The sequence below is a fragment of the Misgurnus anguillicaudatus genome, chromosome 21 (genome assembly GCF_027580225.2).
Source record: "Misgurnus anguillicaudatus chromosome 21, ASM2758022v2, whole genome shotgun sequence".
Classification (NCBI taxonomy): domain Eukaryota; kingdom Metazoa; phylum Chordata; class Actinopteri; order Cypriniformes; family Cobitidae; genus Misgurnus; species Misgurnus anguillicaudatus.
Window position 1 is genome coordinate 48,705,588 of NC_073357.2, and position 23,016 is coordinate 48,728,603.

At 36.0% G+C, this 23,016-nt stretch overlaps 1 protein-coding gene across 1 annotated transcript; it reads right to left on the reverse strand.

Moving 5' to 3' along the window:
- Positions 1-2,387: 2,387 nt before the first annotated feature.
- On the reverse strand, positions 2,388-22,135 carry LOC129448836 (uncharacterized). The gene is made up of 3 exons (XM_055211484.2): positions 21,750-22,135; positions 8,251-8,303; positions 2,388-4,167 (listed from the first exon to the last, which is right to left on the reverse strand). The coding sequence occupies exons 2-3, from the start codon at positions 8,280-8,282 to the stop codon at positions 3,489-3,491; spliced, it is 711 nt and encodes a 236-aa protein (XP_055067459.2). The 5' UTR covers positions 8,283-8,303; positions 21,750-22,135; the 3' UTR covers positions 2,388-3,488.
- Between the last annotated feature and the right edge of the window lie 881 nt (positions 22,136-23,016).

Genomic DNA, 23,016 nt, shown 5'->3' on the forward strand with positions numbered 1-23,016 from the left:
CCATCTCCCATCTCTAAAATATTCCGTATGTGACCTTCAGAATTTTAAATGCATTGTTTTTGTGAGTTGAAGAGTATATCTGCAATCATTAAGCATCAATAATTTGCAGAAACCACGTGGGTTTGAAGCACATAAATGGTTAACTAGCTGTAGAGTATTATTAGTCGGGATATGTTTTGGGATTTATGAATCATTAACTCCAGCCCACACAGACTTAAAAGCAATGCGAATGCTCAGCTACTCTGTTGCAGTCTTATTCAAACAGTTTCACTTCAGCAATAATTATTTTGCATGTTTTTTCCCCTTAAGGACCGACTGTGCCCAAGTCTTTGAAGTTGATCCCTTAAGGCTTGGCTTTAAAAGAAACCCTTTTAAAATTTGACATCCAGGTTTAAAACATTGAAAAAATGTAATCTGCCAAAGCACCAGTCTAAGTAAAATTTTATTTAACTTCCTTCCTATTTAACCTGTAAAAATGTAAAAACATTTTGCTGAGGTTTTGGCCAGCATGGACCACACTGTCAACAACCTATTAAATTGCAAAGTTTCTGTTCCCTTCATTTGTTTAATCTTTTGACCCTGTTGTCTAATGCAAGCGTATTGCATTCTTATGCCAACTACAGTCACCCGAAATGATAGGAAGTACGGTCAACAAATCCTGTAAATGCCACAATGTCACATGTCAGTCAAAACAGATGCATGGTTAGGCTTTTTACCCAAACAATGATGTCATAGTTTGATTTGTTGTAGTTTTGAATAGAAAATTATTAAAATGTTTTAACAAAGCTTCAAAATTTGGCCACATCTGATGATCATAACACATCAAGCAGTAAAGCAAACGCACATGAAGGAAAGAGTAGAGAAAAAATGGAAAACGGATAAAGACGGAGGGACAGTATATTAAAAATGTTCCAATTCTCAAATTTCTGCATTCCTATCATTTAATAGTTTCATATAATATACATCTATCCAGTCAGTGATGCCTTTCAACCCATTAAAAACATCAGAAAGATAAAAAGATTCAAAATCGTTGTCATAATCATGTTTTAATGTGTTTATTCCTTCATATTCTGTCACCAGGCCTGTTCAGAAAACCAATATTTTGTAATCTTAAGTAAATTTAAAACAATTTATACCACGGGGCTGTTGAATGCTGTATTCTGATTGGCTGAGAAATGTTCCATGGGTATGCATTAATTTCTGATAACCGCACACCTAACTTGTCAAAGGTCTTAAAAATAGGCACCAAAGTAATGTTTGTGGTAACCGTGGTATAAGAGGAATAATTGACTCCGGTCCTTTTGAATTCGAAACTCTTCATAATAATAATAATACCTTACATTTATATAGCGCTTTTCTCAGTACTCAAAGCGCTTTACATATGAACGGGGGAATCTCCTCAACCACCACCAATGGTTCATATACAAACACACTTCTTAGTTATATTAAGAAGGCCCTGTGGCACTGCTATCCATCTGAAAAAAGTGTTAATTAAATTGCAAGTCTTATGATCAAGTACAGTATTCTTTTATTTTTTCTCTGGTTCATGTGACAAGTATCTGTTGCTTAAGAACAACAAGAACATTTTTAAGAGGTCAGTGTTACGTCATTGCAAAATCAGTGTCTATAAACATATCGATTCTCATTTATGGCTTTACAAGAAATGGTTTTGACCTACATAAAAATATACTTAAAACATTTGTAAATACTCCTTCAATAAAACAGTGACCTATTAAAGGTACCATACAAATTCTGGTAAATGGGGTTACATTCATTTTTCTGAGATATTCTCATATTTTTTCACTTATATGGAAATGTGTGCCATATTCTGTTGTGTTCTTGATTTAGTGATTGCTTTGGCTTCCATGTTATTAGGCCAGAATTAGTTATGATCAGTGTTGGGGAAAGTTACTTTTAAAAGTAATGCATTACAATATTAAGTTACTCCCAAAAAAAGTAACTAATTGCATTACTTAGTTACTTTTCATGGAAAGTAATGCTTACGTTACTTTTAGTTACTTTTGCGTTACTTTTTCTTGGCTAAAGCTTGATCTCTTTCAGGCCTTGCAGGTGTTTTTATGACTGAAAAGTTCTGCATTCAGAAATTGCATATTTCATCACAAAAATATTTAGCTCTGGCCTGCCATCTTAGTTTCTGACTCAAACTGTTTCCACACAGGCACAGAGAGTGCATACGTTTAGTTTAATTGAGTACATATTTTTTAATCAAATTAATTAAACTAAAAAAGTAACTTGAGTAACTTTTTTGAAAAAGTAACTCAAATATTAATGTTTACATTTAAAAAGTAATGCGTTACTTTACTCGTTACTTCAGAAAAGTAATATTATTACGTAACTCAAGTTACTTGTAATGCGTTACCCCCAACACTGGTTATGAGCATCATTAACATCTGTATGCATAGTGGATAAATAACTTATCTAGTCTGAATGAAACCAGAAAACCCTAACAGGAAAATAATATACGAAGGTGAAACCCGAGTCACGTTTCATTTTCAAAATATGCATTTATAAATATTTATATATATAGCACATTTATTTAGCATTAGGAATTTTATGCATTGACATTTTCATAAAAAGTAATCACATCCTTTTATTCTACAATGCAAAAAAAATCTATCAAAATAATTAAATAAAAACATTTAAATTCTTTAGTATTTGTTGTGACTTATTTACATTGTTATTTTAATTAAATCAATCATTTCAAAAATAGGACTAATCTGTGCTTCTTTTTGCAAAATATTCTTCATTTTGGGGTGAAATATGACTCGGACATGTTCGTGACCACAAATATACCAAATGTCGTCTTAAAATTCTATGATGATTATATGGATGATGTATTCACAGTGTAACAAGCAAAAAACCTGCATATTGACATTGCCATTAATTATTTAAATTATGAACTTGATTTCAGTCTATAGAAGTTTGTTCATTATAAAATGTCTAAAAGTACAACAGGAAGTACATAAGAAACCCAACACCGGGACATTGGCTTGTTATTTGGTTTTCACTCTCTGTTTGTACAGAAAATGTCTGAAAATTAAAGTATATTTATTGAACCACTGCCATTAAAGAAATAAACTACTTTCACACAGTGGTGCTGAGAAATATCTGAAAATAGAGCTTATTACATACTGAATTTAAATGTGTATAAAACAGTACTATGGAAAATGATGCGGCAGTGGTTGCATCTCAAGTTTGTCCACTAAATCGCAGGACAAAACATTCACACATGACCTTAATTTCCAAGCAAGTCTGCAGACCGAGATCTGTGTAAACAACAGTCAGCTTCTGTTGTCAAGTCCTTCATTTTAAAGTTAAAATGGCCCCTACAGAACAGACTGTAGGAAAGTTTCATTTTATGAGAGCTATTATTTTGGCTATATTCAAATGCGCAGGGTGCGAGGGAGTAAGTATGGAAATGTACCATATCTACACTGAACAGTACCGCACCCTCTCTCACCTGCCCGTCACTCATAATCCTCTCCTTCAGTCGCCGCATCCAGAGCGGCCAGGGCTTCGGCAACCATCGAGTCTGTGAGGCTCACCCCATCGTTCTCGTTCTCTATTTCCAGCTCTTTCTCATCTCTGTCCTCTATAACAAGCTTGGTGTCCGCTGAGGAGAGACTTATGGTGCTGGTGTTCATATCCACAGACAGAATGCTCTCCTCATCGGCCGTGTCTGTCGTACTGGCCACGTTGCATTTCATCTCCTCATAGTCCTCTTCTTGTCCGAAAGGATATCCATCGGATCCCTCTAAAATTCCCCCACTCCCAAGCCCGGAGTCTCTGAAACTCTCTTCCCGCTGGAACGGTCCCGTTCCCAACATCGGCTCGTCGCATAAGACGGGGGGCACCTTGATGGGCATCCCCTCGTCCTCGGGCCTGAGGATGTATCGGTTCGAGTCACTCTCAGGTTGGCTCGTCCTGACCCTCTCATCCTGAGCATGGAGCCGGTTTATGTGGTTGTTGTCTATGTCGAGTTTGGTAGTGCTAGGGTGGGTGCTGTAACCCAAGTTGTGGAAGCCCTGCTTTTTGCTGATGTGATCCGACTCTTCTGGGAATTTGTGCGACTGATACAAAGAGCTGTTGGTGGGGTCGCGCTTAAGACCAGGAACATCCACGGGGACTGAAGGGTCATAGATATAACTGCAACACAAGAGGGTTGAGGAGAGAAACGCAGAAACTAAATTAAACAAAATCTAAACATCATTAAGCAGAGTTAAAAAAAAACAAATTGTGTAATTTCTTTGCTAGCAGTACTGCTTGGAATCAAACCCATGACCTAGCCGTTGACAGCACCATCCTCAGTAAAGCTACAGAAACATCTCAACAAGCAATAGCCGTCATTTCACCATCTAGGTTAACTATATCCCCGATATAGTCCAGCTATGAGTAGTGTCATGATATGTGTATGATATTCCATCATGTAAGCAAAGTCAACAATGATTACAAGATGTTTGTTTTCATTTATTTATTTATTTAGACGTCTATAAACTTTTCAATGACAGCCTAATTTTTTGTCTAGACGTCTGGGTTGTGGTTGCACGTCTATTATATGTCTTTTAATGCTAAATTTCTTGCTGGGACTCTATGAATACACTCTCTGGTCGTTATCACTACATACAAAATTCACCTTTAATGGAGTTTCTGGAAATTGATGCGGCCGGTTGATTTGAATGAACCTGAAATTTGCATCGCACAGGCAAACACCTTTACTGACGCAAGCATGCCACTTCACATTTGTAAAAACTAAAGCTCTATGACTGCTCGCATTGTATTAAGTCATTTAACCTTTAATCTTCAAATTGAGTTTCATTACATATTACATTATAATTCAGTAAACATACTTAAATAAAACAGAAATATAAAATACAAAAATATGTTTGTGTGTGAGTGTTTCAATGTCAGGCTGTTGTAGTTGTGTCAAACTTTTCCTGCTGAGTTCCTTTCACACCTTTTACCCACCTAGAGATGGAGGCCATTCAGCCAGTGTCGACCATATTTACCTTCACTGGGCATTTCATATGATGTTTTGAATTTTATTTTTAATATAATGATCTACATACATTCGAAAATTTAGGAAATAACAAGATTGAGCACTGCTATTACTATGATTGAGGGACAATGCAACGCTCAATATGGCCACTCTTGCAGGGGAAGTCCCACCTTTCAATTAAAGGAACTAATCATTAAAGGGATAGTTTGCCAAAAATGATATTAAACCCATAATTTACTCACCCCCAAGCTGTCCGAGATGCATATGTTCATCATTTTTCAGACAAACACATTTTAATTTATTTTAGAAAATGTTTTAGATCTTTCAGTTAATCAAATGTAAAGTTACGGGTCCACGTCCTTCAATTCCAAAAAATGTGCATTCATCCGTCACAAAAGAAATCCAAACGGCTCCACGATGATAAACAAAGGCCTTCTGAGGGTAATCCCTGTGGTTTTGTTGTAGAAATATCTACATTTAATACTTTATAAACGAAAATAACTAGCGCCGCCATCTTAGACTCCTCTGTATTCAGAAAAAGTGTATCAGCATAATGTACGCACTTTTCTTAGTGACGTATGGCAAATGCGGAGGACCCTCCGCAAACTGCGTACCCTCTCATCTTAAATGCGGATGCGACTAAGATGGCAGCGCTAGCGGAAGCTAGTTATTTTCATTTATAAAGTTTTAAATATATGGATATTTCTACCACATTTGGCATTTGTTTATCATTGTGGAGCCATTTGGATTTATTTTGTGAAGGATGGATGAACACTTTTTGGACTCGAAGGAGTGGACACTGTAACTTTACATTTGATTACTGAAATTAACTGAAAGATCGAAGACATTTTCTAAAATAACTGAAAATGTGATCGTCTGAAAACCGATGAACATGCATCTCGGACAGCTTGGGGTGAGTAAATCATAGTTTTAATATAATTTTTGGCCGAACTATCCCTTTATTTAATCAACCCAGCCTGCATTTCGATGTTGAATCAACGTTAAATGACCTTTTGATTTTGCAAATTCAACGTTTGATATTGCGACGTTGTTTTAATGTCTCACTTTTAACATGGGTGATTTAAGGTCTTTGCGTCAACTGCAAATTCAAGTGAAAATATGCATTGATTTTGCAAATTGAATGAACACTGATATCGCATATAGCATGAGCCACGTTTTTTAAACGTTATATCAATGTTGAACAAACAACTGAAATTTCAACGTTTTAAAGGTGCAATGTGTAATTTTTAAAGGATCTCTTGACAGAAATGCAAAATAATATACAAAGCTATATTTTCAGGGGTGTATAAAGACCTTTTTACAATGAACCGTTAAGTTTTTATTGCCTTAGAATGAGACGTTTTGATCTACGTACAACGAGGGTCCCCTTACGTGGAAGTCGCTATTTTGTGCCGCCATGTTTCTACAGAAGCCCTTAACGGACAAACTTTTTTTACTAAGTTGTCTCCGATGATGACGAAATTTTTTTGGTGGCTATCGTAGCTTCTCTGTGCGTTTCAAAAGCGATGGGTGAGCGGTGGACTGAGCCGTTGGTTGCAATTCACAACTTCACCACTACATGTCGCTAAAATTTACACACTGCACCTTTAAGCATTTTATTAACCTTAGCAACCGTTTAGCATTAGCTGTTGTATCAACGTTGTTTCAATGTTGAAACAAGAACTGACATTATTTCAACCATATTTTAACGTTGAAGGTCGGTCATATGCCTCTTGGGCAGACTGATGATTCTCTAGGGAAGGGGTTTTGTAAAGAGTTGTGTAAGGGCAAGGCACATGCACAGTAGCTAAAAGAACATCGAAAAATATGTTTTTGCGCAACAAAAGTTATGGTACAGTTAAAGTCAGGTTTAACTATTGGTCAGAAATATAATGTTTAATGAAGTTTATTTAACTAAGTTCGGGAGGAGAATGGTCATGTGATCCAACCAATCAGTGCGAAGAGGTGCCTATAAATAGCAGTCCCTCACTTCTGTCCCGTGACTGATTTTTTTTTTGCAGCATCCCTCCTCCACCCCATCACCTCACTCTCATCTAGATTCATTTATCACAGTTAAAGAGAGGGGAGTACTCTGGGTTTGGGCTAAAACTCCCTCTCTTCGGACAGCACGCCAAATATGCTTTAGCTCATTCCCTATTGATGATTACATGTTAATGCGAACCAGTGAAATTGTGATTAAAGAAATACCTGTCTTTCCACATTGAAGTAGATAGGATTTTAGTCTTGCATGTCTAAATTAACTGCACAGAGGCCTTGCAAACATGGCACCTAGTTACACAACATCACTAGTAAGGGGACTTTGGCATTACCTCTATAAAACAAAACACACTGTCTAGTAATGCAAACATTTTTTGTCTGGTAAATGTGGTAATGATTATATAGGTTTTACGATGTAGTGCTACATCTTTACAATACGGCTCTCCTGATTTTGCGAAGTGGTCCAAGTGTTAACCCTGATACAACATTTTAATCAACCAATTACATTTCAGAAATAAATGTACAGTTTGTTAAGTTTTAGCTTACAACCAGGATTAGCTGCCGTTAGACCACTGTTTTCCCTCTGATTTTAGGCTTCAGTTATGGTTTGGGGTGGGTTTAGGTTTTATTTACAAAAATGTTATCCTTGGGTCAACACAATATGTTGCCCTGAGGGCATCTTTCAATTGGCAAAATCATGTCAAGCTTTAGAGTACGGCATATGTTTAAACTTGCAAGGCATATAAAATCAAAATAATTAAACAAAAGCCATACACACACACACACACACACACACACACACACACACACACACACACACACACACACACACACACACACACACACACACACACACACACACACACAGGTATAAGGCAATAATGTTTGTAGTTTTTGCACAGGACAACTTTTGCAGCTCAAGCTAATCTGAGAAATGTGACATTCTGAGCTATTAAAGGTCATTGAGAGAGTATGAATGAGCGTGTGTATGTTAACCAAGAAATCCTGAGAAGCACTAACATGCATTTTTGAAGATTCAGTAAACCCTACATCCACTGACAAAGGTCACAGCAGTGCAGGCATACTGAAATAATGTTTAAACAGCAAACTGATCTCAGGTCATCCTTTGATGACACAACATGACCGCTCTGTCTGACTGAACTGTTAAACTTTCATGCTTACGTGAGAAATCTACTGTCAGATCACGATACCTCAGAATAAATAAACTCTCTTACCTTTGTATCATCCTACAGCAACTGCAACCCATCTGGACAGTTGTGTAGAGCACCTGGAGAGAGAGAGAGAGAGAGAGAAAGAGAGAGAGAGAGAGAGAGAGAGAGAGAGAGAGAGAAACAGAGAGAGAGAGGTTTCTGTTAGTGTGTGTCGTATGACTGCAGATTTCTTAAATAATATTTTCCTAAATCAACAATTCTGAACAGGATCTGTTAACTGGTATCCCACCTCTATTTGTAAAAGACAGGATCTGTACATTTAGTCAAAATTAAGTGTTGACCGCTTTGGCCAAACTATGATCAGATAACGATTTTCCATAGGGGAAAACAGTACCTCATGGAAATGAGTCAACATTCGTCTTTTGCCAAGAATCAACATTTTAGTTTTTTTTAAGTATCATATTTAAGTGTATTTAACTTTACTTATTCATATTTTTAGGAAACACAGATTACATACAGATGAAGTCTGAGGAGACCAAACACACTGTGGCATTAGCCCAGCAGGCAATAGCTGTCATTTCACCGTCTAGGTTATACATTGACCCAATATAGGCTATGAGTAACCCACTTCTAGCCAAAATAAACTTGAATTTGGTTACATGTCGTTGTTGCCAAAATAACTTGCGAGATGAATGATACACCATCATTCATCACCATTTATCTATTTATTTTTGGCTACACTGTCATAAAAATGGTCAACATATTTACTCCAGCTCTCACCTATAGACCCCTTCACGGTTCACGTCACAGGCAGTTTCCACTGCGCATGTCAGGGTCAGAAAAGCCATTACAGCAGACAGAGTTGCGTATTATTCGGTATCGTCAAAAATGCCTACTTACGTCGTGGGTTGTGAAAATCGCACCAGGTCTTTCGTTAGGTTTTCGCGATTCATGCAGAATCTCAAAAACAAAAAAATACAACATCTGCAGCTGCAAGCAATTAACGTGCAGACTGGGACAATGCAAATATCAAAGAGGCTTGTGTTTGTTGTGTTCACTTCATTTGAGGTAAGTCATAATTTTTCAGCCCTGTTAGATTACATTATAAAGCCTGGATGGTATGAACAGTTTAACTCCATGCTGCGCGCGCACCCGATAGTCATTCAATGTTTACAAACTTTGAAGGGGTCTATAGGCCAGTGGTTCACAAACTTTTTCAGCGTGTGGCCCCCCTTGTGTATGGTGCATTACTTCGCGGCCCCCCAAAGAAAATTTGTGACAAAAAACTGTTCTAAATCTCAACATTTTAATAAAAACATTAAATTATACAAAAAAGTAGTGCTTTTGGTTAGTAGCCTTATTTTTTTAGATTTTATTACACAGAATTCATAATAAATTAATGTATTTCATAAAATCTCATAAAACTGGGGCCCCCCTGGCACCATCTCGCGGCCCCCAGTTTGAAAACCACTGACCTAGGCAGTCAAAAAGTACAGCTTTGCACCTAAAGAGTTAATAGTTGTACCTCAGAGCTACATATTGGTACCAAAGAGAGCTTATTAGTACCTCAAAGATACATATTAGTATCACAAATGTACATATTGGTACCAAATGTATACATATATGTATATAAATATTGATAATGTGTTATTGAAAATATTGATGTCAGAATTTTGCCTTTAAATTTCATAAAAGTTGAATTCATCTATGAAGACTAATACGTGTAAGAGTTAGAAACTTTTGTTAAACACAAAGCTTATTTTTACAATAATCCAAAAGTCTATGGGAAAAATGAATGGCTTTATTGCGAAGTAACCCTGTCCAGCTGACTTCACTGCCAAAAATGACTTTCTTACTAAGTGTTTTTGTTTTGTTTTCAGTACAAATATCTAAAAATTATTAAATTACGATGCATTTCCTGGATAAGCAAAATGACCTAAGAAAATAAGTCTAGTTTTTACACCAAATAATACAATTAAAGTGATTTTGTGCTTAAAACAAGCAAAAAAATAAATAAATGAATAAATGATAATAATAATCTGCCAATGGGGTAATAAAAAAAATCTTAAACTTGAACACCTAATTTAAGAAAAACTTTCTTACCACATTAGCAATTGTTTTGCTTGTTTTAAGCACAAATTCACATAAATAGTATATTTTTTGTCTAAAAACTATTTTCTTAGGTCATTTTGCTCATCAAGGAAATGCATCTTGATTTAAAAAATTGTAGATTTTTGTACTAAAAACAAGACAAAAATACTAAGTCATATAGAATACAAAAATAGAAAGTCATGTTTTGCAGTGTTCAAAAATACATCATCTATTAGGACCTTTAAAGGGTACTGACCCAGTGACAGCTGGGATACATATTTTGATCATTTTTTTTAAACAGTTTATGATTAGACATCTTAAAAAATTCACAGACAGCCTTTGCCTTGTTTTAGCCATGTCTGTGCTGTGTTTGGAACTTTGGATGGCTATAAGACGTCTTTTAAACGCAAAATTGCTTGCTAGGTAGGTTAGTAGGCATAATTCTTTCTCACAAAATCCAAACTGTAAAAGCACTAAGAATACAATTGCACAAAACATTTTTTTTTTATAAAAAGTCCCAGTCACAGTCCAGTGTGAATGAATAAGAACAAGTGTATGATAGACTGTGCTAATACAATTTTAAATACTTACACACTATGCTTATTGTTGGCTCCTAAGTTAAAATGTTACATGTTGCCTCATTTGCAAGTCACTTTGGATAAAAGGATCTGCTGGATAAATGAACGTATACGTAATGTACACTAACTAAAACACTATCATATAGTGACCTGCATATCAATATAATATTATATATCAACAGCTCTCTGCTACCTCAACGTCCAACACCTTTTTGAAATACACAAGTAACATTTCTTAAAAAGCTATTTGAAGAATCTACAGTTGTGCCAGATCAGCACTGCAGATCTCAGGAGCGCTTAGCAGAGTGAAACATGATTTCAACAAAGGCCTATTCAGAAAGTGCGCTAATTCTTCACCTCAGCTATTGAAACAAATCGACGGGATCACGGTCACAGACACAAAGGAAAGCCAAAGCAATCTAAACTACCCAAAGATAAACTCCCAAAAAGGCATCAAATGCAGACATCCCACACCAAGGTGAAAATAAATGATTTTGTCACATATTGACGTGACATTGACAGAGTAGATGTACTAGAAATTGTCTAGTGTGTTGCTTTATCTGCTGTCTTTAGTGATGTGCATCCACACGTGTTAGTGACATTCTAGATCATTCGGAAAAGTGCCCCGGTCAAATAAAGTCTATTATTAATATATCCTTATTTGGTGAAGAGCAACACAGATGGGTTGACCTTTCCAAAGCCTTCAGCCCCATTTCAGGCTTTGGCATTTCTTGTGCTTTTTATGAGCGAGTTGCCTTGTAAATAATTGATAGTTCTGTCTGGGAAAAAGATCCTTTTAATAGGACAAAGACGATCCCTGACTCTCTCTTTCTCCTGAGAGAGAATAGAGGATGGAAAAACAGACACCGTCTCACGTGTTGTTAGACAAATTAACATTCAAAGCTTTGAGAGCAATGTTGGTCTGGCTTTCATTATCACATTATAATAATCATATTCAGTAGATAAAACTTTCACCAGTTATAGGCTACTAAAAATACAAGCATTGAATTCCAATTTAACCAAATATTACTAAAACATAAATAATTTAAGCAATTAACCAAAATACTTTTCTTGTGTTACTTAGCAGTGCAAATATATACTGTATACTTTTGCACTCGTATATAGCTTTAAAAATATCAGATATAATCAAGTATAAAGCAAAATGCATATAGTTAAATCTTTACTGGTTAATGGTACACAAAGGCAAATGCTTAAGGCTTCCCTGTTACCAGTGGAAAAATTCAAAACAGGACAAACGCTCATGCGGCACTTAAAGGAATAGCGCACTGGAAAATGAAAATGATCCTATAATTTACTCATGCCATCCAAGATGTGAGACTTTCTTTGTTCAGCTGAGCACATCAATATATTAATATGTGTTTTTTACATATTATATTAGTTATAATAAATAATGCTATTGAATGGTATTCAGTGTTTTGAACCTCCAAAAAGCACATCCATCCATCCTTCAAATGACCCTGGTGGGTTAATAAATATCTTCTGAAGTGAAATGAAATGATATGTTTGTGAGAAAAAACAACAATTAATATATTAAACTTATTTAGCAATTGATATGCTGTGTATTATTGTAAACATACAAAATAGTACAGTAATTTCAAATATGGCAGTACTTTGATATCGTCGAATCTCATTGCCTCATGACTAGTCATTTGATTCAACTAAAAAAAAAAAACCCTATAAATATGAATTGTTTTCTCTCACAAAGTATCATTCTTGTAAAATTTTCCAGGGAACTATTCCTTTAAGACGAGTGAACCAGTGGAGCCTGTTAATTTTTTAATGGACTAATTTTAAGACATATATTTAACACAATTCAACACCCTATTATTACCAAGGACCCAGAAAACCTGGTTTGATCTTTGCTAGCTATTTAGCAGCCAGATGTGGCACACAGCAGACACCTGTTTGGCAATAGGGCTATGACATGAACACCTGGCAACCTCTTTGTCAGATGATTATTTCATTTTACAGCAGTCAACATAGCACACACCCACTCACTTACCGGCAAATCTCTATTAATATACTGACAATACCTAAAGATGAAATGCAACACGATGAAAACAAGATTACATTCTTTTTTTAATGTTAATCATGCTCAACTCTCATTTGCTAATTTTTTAACCCCTATAAAGAATCTTCACCTTCACTACAGTACACAAGAATCTTGTTGTTGTCTTTTAAACCTCATCATTGAAGGATCTTTAACATTTTCACACAAACAAACACAAGTTTAGTATCACTGAAATGTTTCTCATGATCTCAAAAAAATTTTGATCTTAGGATATTGCAAAAGGAAAACTTTTTCAAAATTTTTACTATGTTCTTACCTCAACTTAAGACGAATTAATATATACCTATCTTTTTTCAATGCGTGCACTTAATATTTGTACAGCGCATTGTGAATGTGTTAGCATTTAGCCTAGCACCATTCATTCCTTAGGATCCAAACAGGGATGAATTTTCCGCCAGTTTTCAATTTTTATCCGTTTAAAAAATAGCCATGCTTTATTTTGTGCCACCATATTTACTCGTGTAACTACTCATGTAACAGTCTTTAAATGGGGAAAACATTAAAGTGTTTGGTGGCTTCTAAATTCATCCCTGTTTGGATCCTAAGCAATGAATGAGGCTAGGCTAAATGCTAACACATTCATGATGCGCTGTAGAAAGATTAAAGGTGGGGTGCGTGATTTTTGAAAAACAGTTTGAAAAAGGGAGTTGGGCCGACTACCAAAACACACTTGTGTGCAGCAGTAAGAGGCGTGTCTACTAACCATCATCGTTGCCTGGGATGCGTATGTGTGGGGCGGGTCTATCAAAAGAAGGTCCAGATTCTACTGGGGTAGGGCCGTGATTGTTTAGGTGATTTCAAATGTCAACATTGGCTTTCAGAGATCATGCACCCTGCCTTTATGTGCATGCATTGAAAAAAGATAGGTATGTATTAATTCGTCTAAGTTGAGGTAAGAACATTGAACATTGGTAAAATATTGAAAAATTTTGGTGTTTTCCTTTAAAGGCAAAAATATAATTGTGCAAATCATGAATTTATTTTACTACATAACTAAAACCTTATTGAAAATATCTGCCTAAAGAGGGTCGCACACAGGACGCGCAGCTCAGCGCTGCACAGTGCCGTTCTAAAAAACAACATTGGTTTCTATGAGTATGCGCACACCGGCGCCAACAGGTGGCGCCTGTCCGCGCCACCCAGCTACGACTCAGGACGTTGCTCAAATCCATGTCGCGCCACACAGCTTCACTCACATAGTTTAACATTAAATAACATAATATTTGTCCAAAATCATTAACGATTAACATTGGCTGCTAACGTATATTTTGCATTTTGAAGTAGATGCTATATGACGAGGCTCGCACTATTTAATGTGCACTTGCGGTTTACGATACCTCGGCGCGACGCTAAGCTGCAGGGCCGGTATGCGACCCCCATAACAGATATACAAGCTCTAAGCTGCACTGTAAAAAGTAAAAAATACGTTTTGTCAACTTAAATTTTTGACTTAAGCGTAAGACTACGCACCTATCGCACACAGGTGTGCGACGTTTATGTGATTGACTTAAGCGTAAGAACATTTAAGTTGAAAAAAATTAAATTTTTTAGTTGTTACCAATTAAAGTATTTTTTAATTTAAAGGTTCAGTGTGTAGATTTTAGAGGCATCTATCAGTGAGATTGTGAATTGCAACCAACAGCTTAGTCCACCGTTAACCAAAATGCATAGAGAAGCTACTGTAGCCACCACAGGACAAACATGTTGCTGTCTAAGACAACATACAATAGTGACAAAACGTGATCTGTAGAGCAGTTTGTCTGTTTAGGACTATTGTAGAAACATGGCAGCACAAAATGGCCACTTCCATGTAAGGGGACCCACAGTGCATGTAGATGAAAAAGTCATAAATAATAATAAAACCAATACAGGTAATAAAACCAATACAGTTCATTGTGTAAGGTCTTTATACACCACTGATAAATAGTGGTGTATATTATATTGCATTTCTGTCTTTAGATCCTTCTAAAAGTTACACACTGCACCTTTAATCCAATTTTTTACAGTGAAAGGTGGCTAATTTATATGAATCTATAAAATCTCACGTGTACTTTTTGTACAATCTGCTATCTGCTACAACCCGCTATAACCCATGTGACCTTGGGGTTAGGGGTAGGGCTTCATGCAGGCTATTCTGGGATATTCGTACATTTTTTGTACGATTCACATCATACCAATTCATACGAAATGTTCCTTTGAGATCACATTCTCAAATTTTCAAAGGCGTTACATTTTTTAACTAACCAAACCGAGTCGAAATATAGTGAAATACTTCTGTAATACACCATCATATACACGTTTAATTCCCCTCAAGATATTCGATATACCACAAGAGACATAAAGCTGAACTAAAGGTTAATAGATTGGAAGAGGATTGGATATGATATTAAAATGGTAAATAGCACATCCAGGACTCACCAGAGAACTGAAATCATCTGGAGAAAGGTGATGGGTAATGCAGAGGTTGGGGATTGCAGGCTAAAGGTAGAATGAAATCTGAGCTTGATGACATTGGCAGACATTTCTCCATTGGAATAAATTGGGAATTTCTCATCTCTGTAAAATGTCTGCCCTCCAGCTAAACTGGTCTGGTCTGCGCTGAGAGTGACACATGCTTAATCTCCAGCATTAGAATGAGGAGCATCTCCATTCCATAGCCCTCAACCAACTCAAGACACAGACATATACACACACACACACACACACACACACACTCACAGATGGTATAGCATTAACATGCGAGCTGACGTATTTAGTCTTAAAGGCAGATGTACGATATTACAAACAAAATATTTTTTAGATGATGCTTGCTCTCTAAGCATATTGAAATTTAAAAACCCCTTCACTGACTCAATCGTGGTGTGTGCCAGCACAAACCTATACTCATGCAGTGGCCTTCAACAGCCGAGATAAACGAATGCACAGGCGACTAATGTTTCATTTCCTTTCAATTTGCCGAGAACAAAGTAAAGCAAACAGGCAGATAAAGCAGGGTCAGGAGATAATTTGAGCTATCAATGAGCAGCTGATTGCTGGTGTAGACCTCTGAGACACACAAGAAAAATACTAGTGAAATACTAGTGTTTTACTACAAATAAATATAATTTAAAACGGTTTGATAATATATTTCAAGAGATGTATTAAAGTAGTCAGATGGAATAAATTTTTAATAATAAGTCACTGTAACGTATGATCTCAATGACATTATTGCATTTTTAAAATGCCATCAATAACAATATAAAAATACATTTATTACTGTAAATAACTGGGTATGACATGAAACAATTTTGGAATTTGACTCGTCATGCTACTGAATACTACCGCAGCATTACCTATTTTTAATCATGTTTTGTTAATTCTTAATAATTATTTTGCAAAGTTTTACAATTGAGAGAATCTTTATTGTATTGTTAAAAATGAATTAGTCACACTGTAGGACAATTTGAAATGAACTAAAACAAACGTATAAAATGTTACAAAACATAAACACAGACCAATACTTGACAAAAATATACACCTAAAAAATATGCACTTTTAAAGCACAACTTCACGTGAGGCGCCAGCGTGACCTCACGCATTGCGTAAGCACGTCGAAAGGTCACGCATGACGTATGCAAAACTACCGCCTCAGTGTTTACAAGTGTGGAGCAAGAGGACCGTTCAGACGTTGATGTATGTGCAGCAATATTAATGAATGTCTTTGTGTCAGTTTATTGTTTAAAATGGTCTGCAAATGTTCGTTTCACATATCGTCGCTGCACGATGAAACTCACGTATGTCCAAAACGGTTACTGTTCAGGAAGTGAAAAAAAAACATTGTATTTCAAAAGCAGTTGAATGTAGCGTTGTCATACTTGGTACGGCATCTTTACATGTAACCATATTCTTGCCAGTGTAATGATATAATCCACATTTGACCAAAATTGAATTTAAATGGACATGCATGCATATTTTACAGTAATGGTGGTCAATACGTGTTCTTCCGATCATTAATTAGAATGGCCAAGTCGCGTTTCATATGGACAAATGAATACGCTCAGTTTATTAAATAGCCTACGTCTAAGTTAAATACGCTTAGTTTATTTAATATTAATTACAAATTTATTAAATGTCTCTTGCAAACTATGAAGGGACAATGAATCAATACACTGACATGGTAATGCTAGACAGATACTTTGTTTGCACAGTCCTACTGTAATTTTGTCACTCCTAGACGTACGTCTGGCGTCAGGGGGGAAACGTTTACCTCGATGAAGGAAAGTCATTATCTAGGCTATGTTAATTCGGCTATCCAGTGCTGAGCTTCGATGAAACTTCACGAGACCGGCGAGATGCTTTCACAGGGCAGGAGATACGCGCCGTGATTGACAGCTTTGACACCAAATGGATATACGTGAAAATCAGATGACATGAATTCACAACTTTTCATTGGCAATTTTATATTTGAAGCATACTATATACGGAAATGAACCTGGACATTCAATCCGTCAGAAAATCTCAAAATCAGCAAACTGGACATACGTGGTTTTCATCGAACAGCAACGATATGTGGCACGTGACCTTTGACAAATACGCAAGGTTGCGCTGGCGCGTCACCTGGCTGGTGCAAGACAAGAAGTTGTGGTTTAAAAGTGCTTATTTTGTATTTTTCTCATCAAAAATGTCTATCATTTCGCTAGATAATACCCTTATGCCTTGTTTCGGATTGTTTAGAGCCATTTGAAGCTGCGTCGAAAATTCACCCTACTGAAAAATCCAGCTAAGACCAGCATAAGCTGGTAAGCTGGTTTTAGCTGGTCTCCCAACTTGGTTTTAGCTGGTATTGCTGGTGTAGCAAACTGGTCTAGCTGTGTTTTGGTCACGTTTTAAGCTGGTCAAGCTGTGTTTTGGTCACTTTTTGAGCTGGCCTCGCTGGACTTAGCTGGTCAGGCTGGAAGACCAGCCGACCCAGCAGCTTGATCAGCTTTGCCAGGCTGGGAAACCAGCTTAAACCAGCTACTGCCACCTTAAAACAGCTAAAACCATCTACCAGCTTATGCTGGTCTTAGCTGAATTTTTCAGTAGGGCGATTTTAAACTGCATTGAAACTCTAAACTGGGGTCAAATAAAGTCTATTAATATGAACAAAAAACTTGGAATGTTTTCCTCAAAAAAACTTAATTTCTTCTCAACCAAATAAATAAAGACATAAACAACGTGGATGACATGGGGTTGAGTAAATTATCGAGATTTTACTTTTATGAAAGTGTAATATTAAAGAAAGCATTTTACAAGCATAAATAAAAATATGTATTTTGAGTATTAATAATCCAATCAGAATGTAGACATCACATTTTTTGTTTTACATAATTATTTTATATAAGTATTAACTTTCTTCTATCATTTTAATATCCAGAAAAAATATCCTTTTAATAACCATAACCCAAACAATATTACATCTACAGTATGTTACCATTCACACAACAAATAATTCAGGTGTGAATTCATTTTAAGGTTCAACTTCATAGAAAAGCGTTGAATGTTGTGACTGCACTTCAGTTTGGCCTGTTTAACACTGGTTTGTGTTATCAGTTGAAACATTACACAACCCACTATGGCCCATCCAAACAAAAAATAAAAGAGCCTACAGCCAACTTAAATCCTAACACAAATTCAGGAACATAGGATTTAATTGTAAGACTTCAAAAGCCTATTCGAGGGTAATGTTTAACTTTTTAATACTATTTTGTTCCTTAACCACTGAGCAAATGTTTCACAAAGTGCATTAGCTAATGTGTGTGTGTGTTTGAGAGACAGAGAGATAATGTTAAAGGATTAGGTTATCTGCCAGTAGCATGTTTGTAACCGAGTATAGGGTGATGTGTGTGTTTTACAGGTGGAGGTTTACTACACAGTGGGATCATATTCATAAAGGTGTGTTTCAGGCACAAATGGAAAAACTGGTCTGTCTCTCTCTTTCTCTTTCGCTCTCTATGTGTGTGTGTGTATTATGCTTCCCTTCATTTTTATTTATGGCATATGGAAAAAGCCAGATGGCATGAAATTATACACCATGTACATTTGACAAGGGTCATTAACAATGCAAGAAACATTACAAATACTTCACAAACGCTGGAAACATTTAAACAACAACTTTTTCAAGTGCACTTCCACTAATCATTAATAAACTACTTTTATTAATCTTGTTGACGTCCTTTAAACTACGCAAGAATATTTCTGTCAGTTCAAATTTGCGTAGTATTCAATCTATTTGCGCCGTATTTGAAGTATTAAAAAATGCTAAACATCCATTAAAAACACTGATGTGCCTTGCAAGATGACCAAATATGGTTGCGTTGCCCTGGACACTGTTGCCATGGCCTCCGTACCAAAAGACTAACATGCACAGAACCAGTCCTCTAGAGATCGCCCATATCATCAATTAATACCAGACTAAACATACAAAACAAAGTTCCTGTGTGTCGTAGCATCACTTTACAGACTCATTTATTGCTATCGATAATTCAGCAAATGTGTTTTATTAGTAGCCAAAATGGTTTTATGTCAAAGGGTTCTTTAAGGGGTCATTGTATTTAAATATTACTTTCAGGTAATGCTGCTTACGCAATACATTTTACTGCCACATGCTTTACATACAGATACAAGTCAAATGGCATCCCATACTATTCAAGCTGGTAGTGTTCATTCATACAAATCTAACATATACAGAGACACCTAAATACTCAAAACTAAATGTGTAAATCTGATTTTGTGCAACAAATACTGCTGTCTCACGATAAAACATTGGCATTTTCCATTAAATTTCTGAAAATTAGGTAACGGCGTTTTCTCCAAGGTCATCCAAGAACACCAAGATCAAAGCATTCAGATACAAATCTCACACTATTTGAGTATTTTCTCTAAAGCCACCAAAACCTTATTCACTTTATTCATTGTTATTTATCGCAAGGACTGCAATCGCAATCTACGCCATTATCACAGAGATCCACAGTCATGGGATCTTAAGAAATGGAAGAAGCATTTCACACAGGCCCTGGGTGATTTGTGTACTTTTAATATCTTCATAACAACACGTGGGGGTGTGTGATGTTATCAGTGTTGGATGTACTGCACGTCTTCTATCAAAAATCACAATCACAAAGTAGGGAATGGCAAATAGAGATTAAATCAGTCAATAATGAACCCTGGATAAAGGTACTGCTTTGTTCTATACGTCATGCAGATGTACAATATAGGCTAGCCTATGTACACACCTGTAGCTTAAATGTCAAGGTAAAATGCCACGGCCAGCCAGAGATCGAAGCCCGGTTGCCACACCTTTTTTAGCGCAGGCAGACCTTGCTCTAAAGTAAACAGTGACTGTAAACACCTATGCAAACTGCATAAACCTGCTCAGACCCCTACCGCCCAAAAGCTTTAGTAAACATTACACTACACAAAGATTGACTATAAGGGTAGATGACTTTTTAACATGTAAAAAGTACATCAAAATTCAAGTGTTAAAAGTTTAAGTGATCTAAATGATTACTATGCTTTATAGCTTATATGCAGAACTGTCATTGGCCTATGCTTTCTGTCTTACAAGAAAATCTCTTTATTTTATAATAAAAATATCTTATTTGTAAGTCTACAGTTTTCAATTGTTGGCTATAATAGTTTTTACTCTTCTTAAGTAATATTTCATCCAAGTTATGCGATCATTGTTGTTTTTGTATCCCTTATCAGGTAATCTCCTTCATTGTTTGACGAACAAAAGGAACAAATGAAATGTGAATTTGAGTTTGGAATAACGCAAATCATCTTTTTTTTGGATGAACTATCCTTTACCACGTGAAAAAACTATAGTATACTTTAATATTTACTATAGTAAACTGATGTAAATTGTTGTATACTGTAGAATATTGTTCACTGTGTTAAAATATACTACATTATTCTGTGAATCGATAAACTAGTAAATACAGTAGTATACTTTGATAATAACTATGGTAAGGTTCTAAGGAAGTTTACTCAATTGAATTTAACCTTTAGTTTTCCAGGAAGGTCCCATTGAGGGTAGGAGCAATTTCTTCTTCCAGGGAGTCCTGGCCAAGATGGGCGTATTAAAATTTCACAAATTAACAGTATTTTTTTCGTGTGGGTTAACATCAGCAAACCAGTGAAAAAGATGCAATATTAATGCAGTATGTCTATATCATAGTATACATATTAAATGTGTATTAACTGAACTGTTCAAAGGAAGAAAAACAACACCCTAAACACACCCGACCATCCAAAACTCTTTTAGTTTTCAGCTTCAAACGCGATTACAAATAATAACCAAACACAAGATGTGACTCACTGTTGCAATGATTTCCCTAAGCAAACAGGACAATAATCACAACAATAAGAAAGATGTAGGAATGCATTCATATTTGTATTCTGACTTTAGGAATAAATTACTGTTGTAGTATACTTAAGTATTTAATAAATACAAATAAAGTATTTATTATAAACTATAGTTAAATTGTTATCCTAGAGTGTAATATTTACTGAAGTAAATACTTTATTACACCTCGAATATTTACTATGTTATGGTTGGTAAATACTATAGTATTTTATGTTACTAGGTTACTCTACTAAAATATACAACAGTATACGTTTCTGTACGTGGGGATGAAAGGGTAACTTACGAGTTAAGCGTTGCACAACAGGTGAGAAAACAACTTTTAGCCCCATGCACAACGCGTTTTTGAAGAGTTTATATAGCTACTACACATCAATGCTAACTTGTGTCTTAATAATGATGAAGAGAAAACCTTTACCTGTTACACGGACGAAGGTGTGGCAGTCGTTTGCCAGATGGAATGGCTACAATTTCACGGTTAAATCCAGCGCTCATTTATTTTCCCTTTTCCAAGCTCGCGTTCCCATTTTAAAAACAACATCGATCCCAACAAACGAAGTGTCCCAGAAACTTATCCATAAGCAAAAGTCGTCGCGTGCGCATCGCAGCCAGTTTCCTCCGCCTTCCTAATGTTTGTTTTCTCCCTCGTGTTGGTGGTGCTTCCGAGTACGAGCAGATCCCCGTGACTCACTGCAATGCCCCACAGACGCGACTATTTACATTTCTGATGGCAGTCCAGACAAGGGCCTGTGCTCGGCACCTTAATGACAAACCATGTGACGAGGGATCAGGAAAACTCTGGTTAACACAGTTTCAAAGCACTGGAATTACACCAGTACTTTACTAATGCTTCACATACGACAATGCAGCCATAACAGGTGTTTAAAGAGTCTAGGCTGCATTAAACTCCACCAATAAATGTTTAAAAAATACCGTAAAGGTTTTCTAATGGGTTGTGATGTCATTTTTGAAGAACCTGTAGCAACACATAATGTAATAACTGCCCATAATGTAAAAGCTGCACATATTTCTTGTACAGTTCAGTGTAATAATTTTCTCAAAACGTAATAAAATCTTACATAATGTAATTAAATCGTACATAAAAATTATGAGAAATGTATTACATTATAAACTCACCAAAAATATTGTTCTATTGTTATAACAGTAATAGGCTTTTTAAATTAGTGGAGCTTGTATTTATGCGAAGCATCTTTATTATTATACATCGTAGAGAAATGTTTGTCAATTTTCTACCTAGCAACCAAACAGAGTACCCTAGTAACCATTTAGCGAGACCTATATCTCTGTATCATAACATCTCAGGGACATGTTGGTGGTTTTGTTTACTTTGTGGCTTGGACTTTAATCGTTGGTGGATGCCAATTCACTCCCTAGAAACCAACCCATGTACCCTAGCAACCGCATAGTAACAGCCCAGCAACCACCTAGAAACACCCTAGCAACCGCATACTCAAAAAATAAAATAATTATAGTATTAATGTTGTTTTAAATTATTTGCTGGTATTACCTTATGAACTGCAATTACATAATAAGCTGCAACAGTGTGTATACTGTAATACATTTCTCATACAATAACCCTTAAAAATTGTATTACATTGAAAAAATTTATTACTTTAAGATTTTATTAAGTTTTGAAAAAAATATTACATTATGAACATTTATTT